General features: G+C 31.5%; 1 protein-coding gene across 3 annotated transcripts in view; it reads right to left on the bottom strand.

Annotated features, from left to right (window-relative positions):
- Positions 1-186: 186 nt before the first annotated feature.
- The window catches only part of LOC126859036 (low density lipoprotein receptor adapter protein 1-like), a 65,516-nt gene continuing 51,376 nt past the window's right edge, over positions 187-14,326 (bottom strand). For all 3 annotated transcript variants that reach the window (XM_050609938.1, XM_050609946.1, XM_050609955.1), the window contains 5 exons: positions 14,031-14,227; positions 8,602-8,714; positions 5,574-5,815; positions 3,898-4,052; positions 187-3,253 (listed from right to left, as the gene is read on the bottom strand). In XM_050609938.1, the coding sequence (XP_050465895.1) occupies positions 3,053-3,253; positions 3,898-4,052; positions 5,574-5,815; positions 8,602-8,714; positions 14,031-14,227 (908 nt within the window). In that variant the 3' untranslated portion in view covers positions 187-3,052. The remainder of the gene's footprint in view (positions 3,254-3,897; positions 4,053-5,573; positions 5,816-8,601; positions 8,715-14,030; positions 14,228-14,326) is intronic.

Below are 14,326 nucleotides of genomic sequence, written 5' to 3'. Positions count from 1 at the left end.
ATAAAATAAAACGTGCAAACGTAATTTCTGTATAATTTCGCGAATGTAAACTAGAATTATTAATATTGATAGAGGATTAGTCGCGCATGTGCGCATAAAGCGGAATTAATTGATTTGATTTCATCGTAAGGATCGCAAAGAGGATGATTACTTTTTTTTCTGGGATAAATTCTCACAAGACATACATCGGATATGTATACGTATATTTGATTCGTGCTGCTTACGAACTACGAACATTTAGCGCAAAAAATTTAAACATTTCTGTGGTAAATATAAGTGCAATGATTGTTTGCTATTAATGCGCAGCATAGAATAATGGAATTATCGTAGCGTGTTTCGAGATGATTATCAGCATACATTTGAACGTTTAAGTTTAGTCAGCTGATATATCATCTGATCTATACGGGATAAAATAATACAAAGCCATCTTAATCCCTTCTTGATTATAAATGTTTGCTTTGACAACTCACAACTCTGATAATTTTTAATTATAATAACGATGGAACAAAAACTTTCGAGATTTTACATAAAAGACGATTTTAAAATTTCTTATGTTTTAAAGAAAAACAATATTTTTAATAATATATTTCTAATAATATAATTTTTAATGTAACAATTCTCTTGTAAAAAAAATATTTATATAAAGATAAAAAATATTTTACAATAAAATTCAATGTTTTATCTTAAAATAAAAATCTTAAAAGAAATGTTTTATCTTAATAAAGATAACGAAAAATTTTGTATAAAAACTTTGATCTCTCTCTCTCTCTCTCTCTCTCTCTCAAAGAGATTAATATGACTTATAATTAAAAAAAAATGAGCATTTTAATTATTTCATATCATCTGGTGATAAATTCCGTGAATCTATTCAAAACTTTCCATCAGAACAATTATATTAGAATCGACGTAATTTGATTTAGTGATAGTTTAAAAACGTCGTTCTTTGATGATATAACATCGACTAATGAACAGTACGTTACTATATAATATGTACTATATCTGTTATATCTTTTTTTTTCGGAAACGAACACAGCCCTATGTCGACCGTGCGGTAAAAAATATCAAATTATTATTTCGAAAATATTATTACCGAATCGACAATAACACATTATTGCGAAATGAGGACTTGAATTGTCCGATGTCATGTAATCGTGATAATTATATATACGATTTACAACCAGAAATACGATATATTTACGGTTTAACAATTGATAAATTAAATATCAATATAGTTAATGCTAAATCAAGTTAACATACTCCCCTCGATTATTAACGGCATTATTATGCCCTACTAATTATGATACGCGCACATTTATTCGTAACATAGTATATCAACACATTCACACTTAATATATCATATACAAATATTGCGATAATTCGATAGCAATCGCTCTTTAATCCGTCGACGCTATCAATGAAATTGTGTCATCATCAGTGCGCAAGAAAAGTTGTTCATCAATTTGACCTCTTTAAATATGAGAGAAAATAACAGAAATGAGTTTACAAAAATCACAAATTACGCCAACAGTGTATTGAAAATAATGCAGTTTTTTCAAATCTGTTTAAATGGCTACGTTTACTTTAAACTTTGTTCTTGTAGGAAACTTTAACGAGAACTTTAGCTAACAATAAGAAATAGTCCAGCTATTCAATCAAAGGTTCAATTATTAACGATTACGTAAAGGATTATCTCTATCCAGCATCCGTAATAGGGAATCGATCTATGAAATTTGGTGTTTTCTCGATTCTTCGCGTTTTGTGTATTCGTGTAGATAAAAAGTTGAAGTTTTTTTAACAAAAATAACAAATAGGTATTAACTCTGGAATGCGCATTTTTACGTGACAAGGATTCACTAAAAAAATTGTTTTCAAACAATTTATTCGCATACTATGTCGTAGATGTAAAATATTCAAAATACCCGGGGTTAAAATGTGGCAGCGATATTTTCAAATTTGGACGGGACGCATTTTTAGCATTAAAGCTTTAAGTATACTCACATGAATTATACCCTCAAGAATTAATTGTATATTTATATAATATGTAATTGTGTGAGAAAAACAGAGAAATCTGACATAAATGAAACATCAATAAAGATACCAAAAAATATAAAAATGAATATAAAAATCAGATAAATACTCTATCTATTTAATCTTATAATTCTTATAAAATCTTATAACTTATTTATTGTATTTTTATTATTTATTTTGTAGTAATTTTTATAATTTTTATAAATTTTTTAGACGTGTTTATTATAATTATATCTTTTATTTAAAAAAATTTTAGTTAAAGATTATATCAACTTTTTTAAAAAAATTAAAAGAAATTGATTTAATAACGAATTTATCCAATTTTTGCATCGAGATTTTTAATTCTTTGGCAAACCTTGAAAAGTAGTCTTAATACGCTGATCTCTCTTTGAAGTTTTATTTTCTGAAAGCGCGAGAGAGTTTACGACTATTTTTAATCTAATTTCCAGAGTTAATACTATTAACAACAATTAAAAAGCGCGTATATCTCGACATTCTTATATTCTCTTTCACTGATGTTTGTGCGATATGTATGTGTAAAGTAATTGGCACAGGTTTATATGTATATGTATATATACGCGTTATACAAAATCCATTGCAAATTGATCTCACCCCGATTACCGCTTTTTTCACTGCGGGTTGGTCCTCTTTAAAAATCAGCATCGCCGTTATTATATCGAATAAAAATCATCCGCGCAGCCATTTCTTCGTTCCCTCAGCTGATATAGAAACCTCACTTGGACTTAATATAGTCTCATTAATATTACATCACACAAGATAGACATCACTGTGTCACGTCTCCGCTGTCTTTCTTTAGCGGCATTCGCTAAAAATATGGATTATCGGCAAGCATCCTCATTTCTTCATGTCTAAATTCGTGATAGGAAGCTAGGACAGTTCGGCTGGAGGATCTTTAATGACTGCCGTTAGTCTTTTTGGCCTGGCCGTTGTTCGAAAGATGCTTCCAGAGGCCTGTGATTAACGGCACATCCCTGAAGCTGTCGGCCGCCGGCTATCCTGCCTGCTACGAGCACATGAGATCGACCGATCTGGATTCACCCCAGGCGTTCTGCACCTTGAAACCGGCATTCGGTCGGGGCACCACATGATGAGCCGGGGTGGACGCCGTTGTATGGTGCCTAAGCGTGGTCATAGGAATACTATTGTTGACCACTGCGCTTTTCTTCTGGTTTTTTTTCGCGTCCGAGTCCTCCTCAAAGCACACCTGAAACAAGCAAACAATTCACGCTAATCAATAAATTTTTATCTGATCGATCTTATTTTTTCTCATTAGTAATTATAAATTGAAAATAATAACGATTATTATATAATTATTTAATGTTATTATTAGTAGGTTAAAACTTTTTTCAGATATAAAATTATTTCTACAATTAGAATTTTTTATACATTTCCATATTTTCGATATAGAAAATATGGAAGAGTTAGCGATAGATATATTATATAATATTTTGTATAATATAATGTATAACATTTTTCTTTCATAATTCTTCAAGAATATATACGAATACATATAACAAGTATATTACGAATATTTTAATCAGTGATAATGAATAAAATTATAGCATGTATAAAAATATAAAGTTTTCCGATTTAATTGATTTAGAAAATATCGAACAAAATTTTTTGGGGCTGTAGATTTCCTAAGTAAATTAATAGCGAGAGGCTTATAAATATAGCAACACGAAGTAGAACATCGTCGCTATTGCAGCAACGGCAAAGAGATCAAAGGCCATGGAATTATCGCTTTACAATCGGATCTTTTAGATTAGTTTTTAATGGGCGCCAGCAATGACACTGATGTGTCAAAGAGAGAGAGAGAGAGAGAGATTCTCGCATTTTATCACTCACCCATGAGTTTCCTGCCGGTTTAGGATCATTTGACAGATCAATTAATAAATTCTTCTGGCTTTCATTACGCCGTTGTTGACCGTTCTGCTTATTTTGTTCGTTGATCTTGCCGGTGGTGGTTTTTATCTCGCTGGCGTTCTTTTTCTCATTGTTATCTGGAATCAAAGATGCAGCTCAAATAATTAGACGATATCGAACAGATGTATTACAGAAAGTATATCTATATTATTTCCGAATAAATTGATAATAGAAAGATAGAATTGTGTAAATAAATATACATGAAAATTATTCACTTTCATTTTAAATGTTGGATTAGTAAAAATTATTTTATTGTTTGAATTGTTTATAATTTGAATATTGTTCACGTGTTAAAACTTCTATTAAAAAATCTTGGTTCTCGAATTGAAAGAAGATTCAAAATTTACAACAATTTTTTGTTATATGTAGAGAGATTCGACAAAAATATGGTTTATGAAATATCACGATGAAAAGATCTGAAAAATGCAAATTAATTTTTTAGCGCGCAGATTAATACAAATAAATATTTATATTTAAAATAAAGCATCAGCTACATAAACCTTTCTAAAGCTCTGCACCCTCCATTATTCGATGCAATATTTAAAAGTGATATATTTCCATGCAATATCTATAAAATAAAATCCTTGGAAAACTAATCTAAAAATCAATAAACTAGCTTTTGCAATATACAGCGTGAATTAAATTGATGAATTAAGAGAATATCAGTTTAATCTAGTATATCTATATTTTCAACATAAATGTGTTATATCAATGTGCATCTTATATATTATGTTAGCAATGAAAAATTGAGAACAGCACCAATGAGAAATACTCAACAAAAGTAAAAAATTGTAAATTTTCAGGAGAGAATTATTTTTGCAATAATTTTCTTTTCTCTATCGTGTTTCGTTTATCATTTTATATCAGAACAACGATCTATTAAATAAGCATAAAATTACACGAATTAGAATTATATAATACTTTCTACTTTCTATACTTAAAAAGAAAGAGGATTATAACTGAGAATGTCCAAAAGTGGAATTACAATATTTTTCATTGTTGCAGAGTGTGTGCGCTACCCCCAATATTAACGCACAATTTCCTGGCTCTCTCGCTCAGTGCCAGGAAGTACCCCGCAATATCCGTACTCTCGGCGGGTTAAGTGCAAAGCCCATATAGGCACTGCACTTCACGATCATCGTGGCAGCCACCTCTTTATATCCCCGCTCGCACAAATCCGCTCCAGATTAAAGCAAGTAGCAACTTTTGCGAATTGCAGAAAAACGAGAGAAGACTCCATTTCTATTCATTTGACGATGAATATATTTAATTTTTCCTCAAGTTCTAATCGCGCGTAACTTGTGTTTTAAAAAGCTTCCAACTTTATCTCATTTAATGATTACATATAACTTATGTAGAAAATTTGTAATATTATTTAAATTTCTAATTATATAATTAACAAGTTTTTTTTTAAGATTTTAATTTTCCTTTAACATCCTTTATTAAATTAAGACCTTTTAATCGTATTTACTTCCTCTATTTTTACAATTTTTCCTTATTTTTTTTCTTGCATTTTTACGAGAAAATTTCTATGTCGTCTTAAAAGATTATAACAATCGATTTTAGTGTAATATTATTATTATGAAAAGCTTCCTCACCAGTCTTGTCGCCCGTCGAAGGAGGACTCTTATCTCGCGCGTGATGGATCCTGGAATCGGACTGCGACAACTGCCACGCCTGATAAGCCGTGTTGAAGGCCTGTGCCACAGTCAGTGTCACTGTCTGTGCCATTTTCCTCTTGGGGCAGAGAAACGCGTGACACTCCATCGTCTCGTTCAGATTCGTCGCGATGAACGCGAACACATGATCGTGCGTCGCATCCGCCGAGCAATACGAGATCCTGGAACAAATTGATAACGAGATCCGAATTATGTTATACAGTGTAAGAATTTATTTTTTCTATCAAAAATACCTTCTTTCTTATGTGTATTTTTTAAGGAGATTAAAAGATATCGTTCTCATACATATCTCAATACATGCAGCATCCTCATGGTGATAATCTTAGCGTTTTACGCAACTTTTTATGCATATCCTAAATTCATATTTATATAACGCAGGATACACAACGCTTGCGGCGGCAGCTTCTTCCGTTTATGTCGCATCGTAGAATGTTCGCTTGGTGTACAATAGCCGAAAATTTGCTGGAGGGCAGATCCAAAATTCCGCAAGGAAAGTGAGAATAATATAATATGTAAAGGAGGCAATGTGTGTGTGCGGGATGCATCGCGAACCCTTTTAAAAGAACGGATACAGTGATATAACTGACGTTTTAGAAAGGAACTCGGGAGAGGACGCACTGAAGCATTTTTATCCCTTATCTTACGTAACATGTTTGGTTTATGTTAATATACATACACTTTATGTGCAAAAATATAATAATTATATAATTTTTAAAATGTTTTTAATTATTAAATATTTAATTTTTAAATATTTATTGTATAAAATGGCAATGAAATAAGTACGAATACACACACACACACACACACATAGAATGAATCCTTGCGCGAAATGATCAAATAATCTTTTTCTTTTTTTCCGTACGTGATACTTCGTTTTCTAGAACATTAATTTTCTTTTTCCTATTCTTTCTTCTCCTCCTCTCATTTTTTTTTTCTTCAACGTTCCTTTCCTCTTTTTCAGAGTTTCTAAGTTACGGTATTACTGACGGCAACCGATAATACCGTCGGCCCCAAAATAATGCCCTTCAACGCTCTTAATCCAGCGGCTTAATTTTATTCAGCCTCGCGTCTTTGCACGCCGGTTAATTAACACGCCGTTAACGGCGCCAAATAGCGAGAAGGTTAAAGGAATTTATAACCGACCCGTCACCCCACGTTCTTTTTTCCTTCTTTCTTTTTATCTCACGCCCCTGTGAAATTTCTCGTTCGCCACTTCGGTACACCTCCGAGCGCATTATGCGCAAGCGGAAACAGAGCCCGGCGGCGAGTTAACAATGGGAACCTCGTTCTGGTCGACCTCGTCCAGAATTACGCGGCCGGTGTAACGAGTCCGCGGGATCATTATCGCGAAAGGGCGAAAAAAGTTTATCCATTCATTCGCGTCGCGCGGAAATTCGGCGAGACTTTCTTTCGAAACGGGTCTCTTTGCGACTTTGTTTTTTTTTTTTTTATCACAGACACTGCATTCGATTGATATATTGGTAAGTAACATAGATCTTATGTATTATATTATATGTATCCATCCGGGCGAGCAATATTTAATTTTTTATACATTTATTCAACCGTAGACTCATTCTTGATTAATGCGATATGTATTTATGAACATAAACTAAACTTGTAAATATAAATTGATTTTTTTTTTTTTAACAAAAACAAACATACATTCACACATGACGGTCTTCTAAATCGATATTTCGAATTGAGAGAGAAAGCCAAAGGCACATTTAATCTTGATTGTGAAATTCGAATTCTTTTAAATTCAATCAATTTCACAAAAATGTAATTAAATGCACTAGTGTACCAAAATGTCCTGTATAAAGATTTAAATAAATTGAAAATAAAATAAAAAATAGTCTTGAAAATCCATTTAAGATATTAAAATAAAATTTAAAAATATATAAATTATAAATAAATATATAAGAATATTTGTTACGGTGGCTGAAAAATATTATATACGTTACATAAAACGCGAATCAAGCGTAACGAAATCATCATTGCCGCCAAACGTTCGTAATCCTCTCGAGACCATTAATGAGATTGAAAATTTCGCAATCTGCAAATCGAAACGGTGACCCGATGAGAGCGATAAAGAGAGGTTGCACCAGAGTAACGGATCGGAAATAGCCGCGTCAATAATTTCCCGCAACAAAATCGCGCTCGTCGCATATCGCGACGCTCGCTGCGTCATCACCGCGTCGTCACATCATGTCGTCATTACATCGAGTTGTCGATGCAACTCTTCATCGCATATATGTATACATGTATATGCATACGTATGTATATCGAATATAATTTGTCGCGGTTAGGTAGCTCTCGGCAAAATATGTAGCAAACGAGTTTCATTCGGCGCGATTAAAATTTCAATCGCGCATGTACCGCGAAAAACAATTATTTATCGTTGCATTTCGTTCGTCGTGTTCCCGTTATATTTTTGCCGCATTGAATGAAATATGTCATATTTCTCTTTTTTAATTAGAAAAGATTGGAAAGCCGAAAAAAGGCGCAAATTTTATTATATATTATAAGAATACTTATATTTTGTATTAACGAGGGAGGCGACCTACCTTTGTGCGACAAGATAAAGCTAAAACTCATTAACAAATAACATAAGAATCGTAAATATCAAAACTATAGATATCAATACTTGTGAGTTGGTGTTAAGTGATCTTTTTATTAAAATCCTATACTGGAATGTCAGATTGCTTTTTTGATTCTCATTTCAAATTTTAATTTTATTCTAATTCGAATTTCTTTGTAATATTAATCTTTAACATCAATTTTCACGCAAATAATAAATACTCAAAAAAAATTTTAATGTAATTTTATAGAATTTTGTTCAGCGCAAGATTTTTTAATTGACGTTATTATTGCTTAAAAAAAGAGCTATACGTAATATTATTCTCTCTATATCTTTAGATTATATCTCAATCCAATTTCATATATATACCTATATATTGACACTTGAAGCTGATCCTCTTCGGTAGTCAAGTCCGTCATTCTAATTCCTCTCAAACTCACAGCCAAAGAGACCCTTTGTAGTTTTTTTCCGCTTGCTTTTGCCTGCAACAAATGAAATAGACAGGATAAAGTGCTATCATGTGCAAGAGCTTTCGTCCATTACCAGATAAAATTTAATTTCATAAGAGTATCTTTGTTCTCTATTATTCGTTTCACGATTAATTTCTTTGTAATATAGTCTGATAAAATAAAAAAAAAATGTTTAAAAAAATAAAATATAACTAAAAATTTTAAAATAATCTTTAAGTCTTTATTTCACGACTGTCTCATAAAATATATATTTATTTTAATATTAAAAAAATGTGCATATAAAATATGATACCCGCCATAAAATATCATATTCGGTTCAATTTTCAAACTTTATACTTTAATTTCTAATTATATAGAAATTATTATTCTAATTTCTTTGATTAATTAAGTCTATTTTTACATGAAATAATAATTTTCACATCTTTATAAGGTATATGCAGAGGAAGAGAAAAAAGTTTGCCACAGTGGTTAATTATTGTTTCATTAAAAAGTAATCTTTTTTATATTTATTTTCTAACGTCTTCGATTAGCACATCTTCCTATCCCTTTCCTCGATCATGAAAATTCTACACAAAAATTTTGACTACAAAATTTCAAAAGGATAATCCGGAACATTCATCACGCACTGATTTCTAGACATTAAATTTCTGACATTAGATTTCTATAGATTTTTTTCATCTCGTAAGACAATTTCGTCGTTTGCTCGAGCAGAGAAGGTGATGTTTACAAAAACAACTATTAGAGTAGCTCGGGAGTTCCTCCAAGGGTAGGGTCGAGGCGTAAACCTGAATAAAATAAAATAAAGCAATGCAACGGCCCAGATTACCTTTTTCAGAAATCAAATATCTCGTCGCTAAATCGTAAGCTTCCGCGTCGCTCTATAACGATGCAATTACAAGCTTCACACGGATTAAACGGTCCATTTAACAATTTAACCAACGCATAGAGATCCCCGCCGTCTTAATCGCGATCGCGCGAAATTCCAAAACGTTCCTTAATCCCGCCATTCTCGAGCGAATCTCACTACAAACCTTTCTGTCGCGGATACGTTAATCGGGGAAGGATACACGTTTGCTTAATCCCTACTTAGCAATCTGATTAACCGGGATTCATGATAATACAATTCGCGTTCGAAAATGTGACTATTAACTAATATTTAACATATTCAAGAGAGTGAAAAATTAACAATTTAATTTGGTATAAACATATTGAAACTTTTGTCTCGAGTTCTGACTTTTGATGAAAAGAACTAACAATAAGAACATGGAAGGAATATTACGGGTGAAAATTTTCTACATTTTATAGATAGAGTAAATATGATAGCAGCCGCAATTATTATTACTTGTGAATATAGGAAATATTTAAAAATTGAGAGAGATTCTTCCTCCTATAATTTAAATTTATCTGATCGATATTATCGTTGAACAAATAATGATGAAATATAAAAAGTAATTACAAAGGCAAATCTTGTATTATAAATTTTATTATTTATTACATTATATATTATTATATATAAATGATATTATTTATTATAAATCTTTAATTAAAATTAATTTTAAAGAAATTTTCATATAAACTCAAGTAAATTTCATGCTATGAGCAGGAAAACTTATTTTTCTATGAAATTGTCTATCATCCGCGTCTGGCTTTTACTAACCCGCGATTATTTAAAATTTGTAATTTTCACTTGAGAGCCTTAATTTCTTAAATTATTAAATTTCATATTTACAATTTAGTAATAATATTAACGATATTATTATCTGCTAAATTATTTTACAAGTCAGCCGAAAGAAACTTTAATTAAATCTTTTGTCCTCTTCTATTAAAATAATAACAGCAATTATCAGAAGAATTGAATGAAACAAGATTTGTAATTCGTATCTGAATAAAATCCATAAAAACATAATCGCACACAAAGTTCCATGATAAATTAACGAATTCTTTCATGGAAAAAGAAGAACCTCGTAACGATAATGAGGCTCGATAGCCACTATCTGCCTTTTCATTTATTTTATAATTACCACGTTTAATTCCCAGCGTAACAAACGTAATGCTTCTACTTATTCAACCATGCTTTCGACAGCTATTTGTTGCGAGAAACCAGATATAATGCGCTTTCCCGTGCTTTTCCGATAAATTAAATATCTAAGAAGATAATGCCCATTATCTTCTCGTTTTAAATAGAAAATCAATATCGAAATGTTTTCACAGATTGTTCTCTCTTTGTCGCTTTTTCATTTGATAACAACATAACGTTCTAGGTGTCCCTCTTTGATTGACAAGTAGCAACTTAAATGTATTAACACTGACTCATGTCTGTTAATTCAAATTATATCTAAAAGGACAGGCGGTAATTTAGGGCATCTTGTATCAGCAAGCTTCTTGCTCGGAAACACTAAATACCATTATCAGCGAGAACTTGCGGGCAAGAGTTACATGATGGAAACTACGTAGAGTTACCTTTATGGTCGCGACGAGGCAAGACGATGCTATTAGACGCGCGAACAACATTATCTTCCACTTCGCGACCGCGACACTTTAATTAGTGAGCAAATTATCTCGAAATAAAGATGAAACTATTTCTATGTTTAACCGTCGATGAAACTTAAAGTATAACATCTCAAAAGTGTCTAAAAGTTAATTGACGTACACAATACAACACATTTAAGAATGTTATGAGAAATATATTTCATAGCTAATTGTATATGTACGATTAATTTCTTTCTAAAAGAAAGTTCGTTTTCTAATAAAAGACTCAAAGAGGCAAACAAATTTATTATTTCTACAGTTGACAAAGGACGTGGATATGCGAATTCTCTTTCAGAACACGGAATATGGCTACGAGAAGGAATTAACAATATAATGGATGCAATTACGCAAGTACAAAAGACGATGAGAAAGGAGAAGACAAGTCCGACGGGGCATTTAGCGCTCAAAGACGAGGCGCAGCGCAGGCTATGAGCAGGAAGTTTCTCGACGCGGAATACGATTGCACGTCGAGAAACTTTCGAATCGATCCAAATCGAGATATAGCTCGCCGTTCACAAAAACCGACTGACGAGGGTTCTTGTTCGGCATTGTAGATGCGATGCAGTAAAACCGCGTCTGAAGCGAAGCGGCTTAGGGCAACACGAACACAGTCAAACCGGGCAATGTACTCCACGTTTTACATTGTTCCGACTTGCAGTTTCGCATTTACAGTCAGATTTTTGGAATTTTGTAAATGATTTTTGTAATTATATTTTGTGCATATTATATAATTTTATAAATTGTATACGATATTTTTTATATAAATTTAATATAAATTATATTTATTTGGAAATTGTAAATGAGAGAAATTCTCCTCTTCTTCTCTTCTAAATAATTTTTATCGCAAGATTTTATATATATATATATATATATATATATATATATATATCATACATAAAAATAATATTTATATTTCTGTTATATATGTGTATATATATATATATATATATATATATATATATATATATATATATAATAAAATATAAATTTATTATAAGCATTACATTATAGATTATTTATCATTAAAATGTGCAAAATTCTCTGACATATTTTCATCATATGTGAACTGAATTCTCCCTGTTAATAATTATCTCGGAAATTGCTAAAGTACATATAATCATACACTTCCGCTTTCTGCGATGATGTCCGTGTAATCTCTCGGTATGAGTTGTAATCGCTTCGAAATTGGAATTATATGAGGCGCGCAAAGTTTTGTTATTAATTAATTATGTTCGAATCGTTGCTAAATCGCGTAAATTTATTTCCTCCTTGATTACGTTATTCAATAAGGATTTAAATCTGCTAAATTAAATCGAAACTAATAGATAAAACTTTATCTCATTCCTGAATTCGATTTTCTTCATTCAATCTGATTCATGATAAAATCAATTTTTAAATAATTCTCGTAGTACTCTTATCAAATTAATAACATGATTTTGTTAGAAAGGAAGAGAAAAAGAGAGAAAGATGACATTTAATATAATGTTTTTAACATTAATTATTAATACAAAGACTGTATTCAAAATTTTCAAAACTCTATCAAACGATAAATCTGTTGCAAATATTTTTTGTCGCAATAATTTTATTTTTTAAATCAATTTTTATTTTTAATAAAGCATTAAACATCACGTATTCGGCATTTTACGAGTAAAGTAAAACTCATTTCATCGGAAACACGATAAACAATGTTTGCGATATTTCACATACAAAGTCGAACGTAATTAACATGAGTGGAAGTTGGATCAAACGTTTCTAATTAATGCCGCTTTTTATGTATTTCTCCGTATTCGTTTTTCATCCCGTTTTTTGCTGCATGTTTTTAATTCCCGAATTCCGCGCATTAATAGCTACGATTGGAAAACGTATTCATGATTTGACAAAAACTTCGCCAGCTAATCGACAACATTCGCAGGCTGTTGAACAATAAAGCACGGAAAAAAAATATTAGACGAATTCCTCGTCAGCCGTGACAGAGACAAAGTGGCGAATGAACGCGACGCAAAGTAATCACGATTCATTTTCATTAGCTTTATTAACGGACTCGTGGCTATGCGCGGAATTAGTGCCTTGCAATTTCAATTAAATTCTCTTCACAGCGGCCGCGTCGGAAAATGGTTTAAAGTAAATTACGGCGCGATATAATTTCGACGATAAATAATACAGTGCCAATCTCCGGCGCGGACGGCAAACCCGTTTTTTCTCTGTCTCTTTCTCTCCGCTTGATAAACGTCAAATTTGTTAATAATTTAAACGCAAAATATTATAGACACATTCGCAGTAAGCGTAATGTAAATATGTGTTGTAAATTGTGTTAAAAAAATGGATCAAAGAAATATCTCTATATTCAAATATGATTTTATACATTTTGTATACGCGGAAAAGAAAATACAATTTATATATTACATAAAAAAATATGATGCAAAATTATTACATATTTTTCTGGATCATTAGTTTTCAAAATTCAGATGAGAAAAACAATTTTCTCAAATTAGGAAAATGAAAATTTAATATTATATAATATTTAAATAAAATATATGACAGAATTCACAAATTAGATAATCCAATCAACATAATACAATCCTTTATTTCATAATATTTAATTATTTAAGATATGTGATTTATAAGATAAAAAAATAAGGATAAATCATAAAAAAATTTGAAACAAATTTGTATAAATTTAATAAAAAATAATTTTAAAACTGCAATTTGCGATTACAAAAAGAATGAAGCCATAATCGCTGTTTCAAACTACGTTACTAAGCTTAGAAAGTAAATCATGAAAAGATTTCGAATACGCACCATGGTGATGACGGTCTTGATGGCTTCTGCCGTAGCCTCCTCACTCGAGGGTGTCTCGACGAGGGTACTACCCAAATATTTGAGGGTGAACCTCGCCTCGGACGTATCCTCAGATTCCTCCCCATGCGTCGTGCCCGCCGAACTACCACCCTCTACGCATTCGCGGCTATTCGCCAACGCCCATTCCTCGCATAATTCTGGAAGTTAACATCAAACAAAATATTGAGATGCAATAATTAATCTAGCGAGTTATTATACATATATACATATCATTCGTTTCTTTTCTTGTGTAAAAA

This window comes from Cataglyphis hispanica, chromosome 1, assembly GCF_021464435.1.
Source record: "Cataglyphis hispanica isolate Lineage 1 chromosome 1, ULB_Chis1_1.0, whole genome shotgun sequence".
In the NCBI taxonomy this organism is placed as follows: Eukaryota; Metazoa; Arthropoda; class Insecta; order Hymenoptera; family Formicidae; genus Cataglyphis; species Cataglyphis hispanica.
This window is presented reverse-complemented; position numbering and strand designations above follow the sequence as displayed.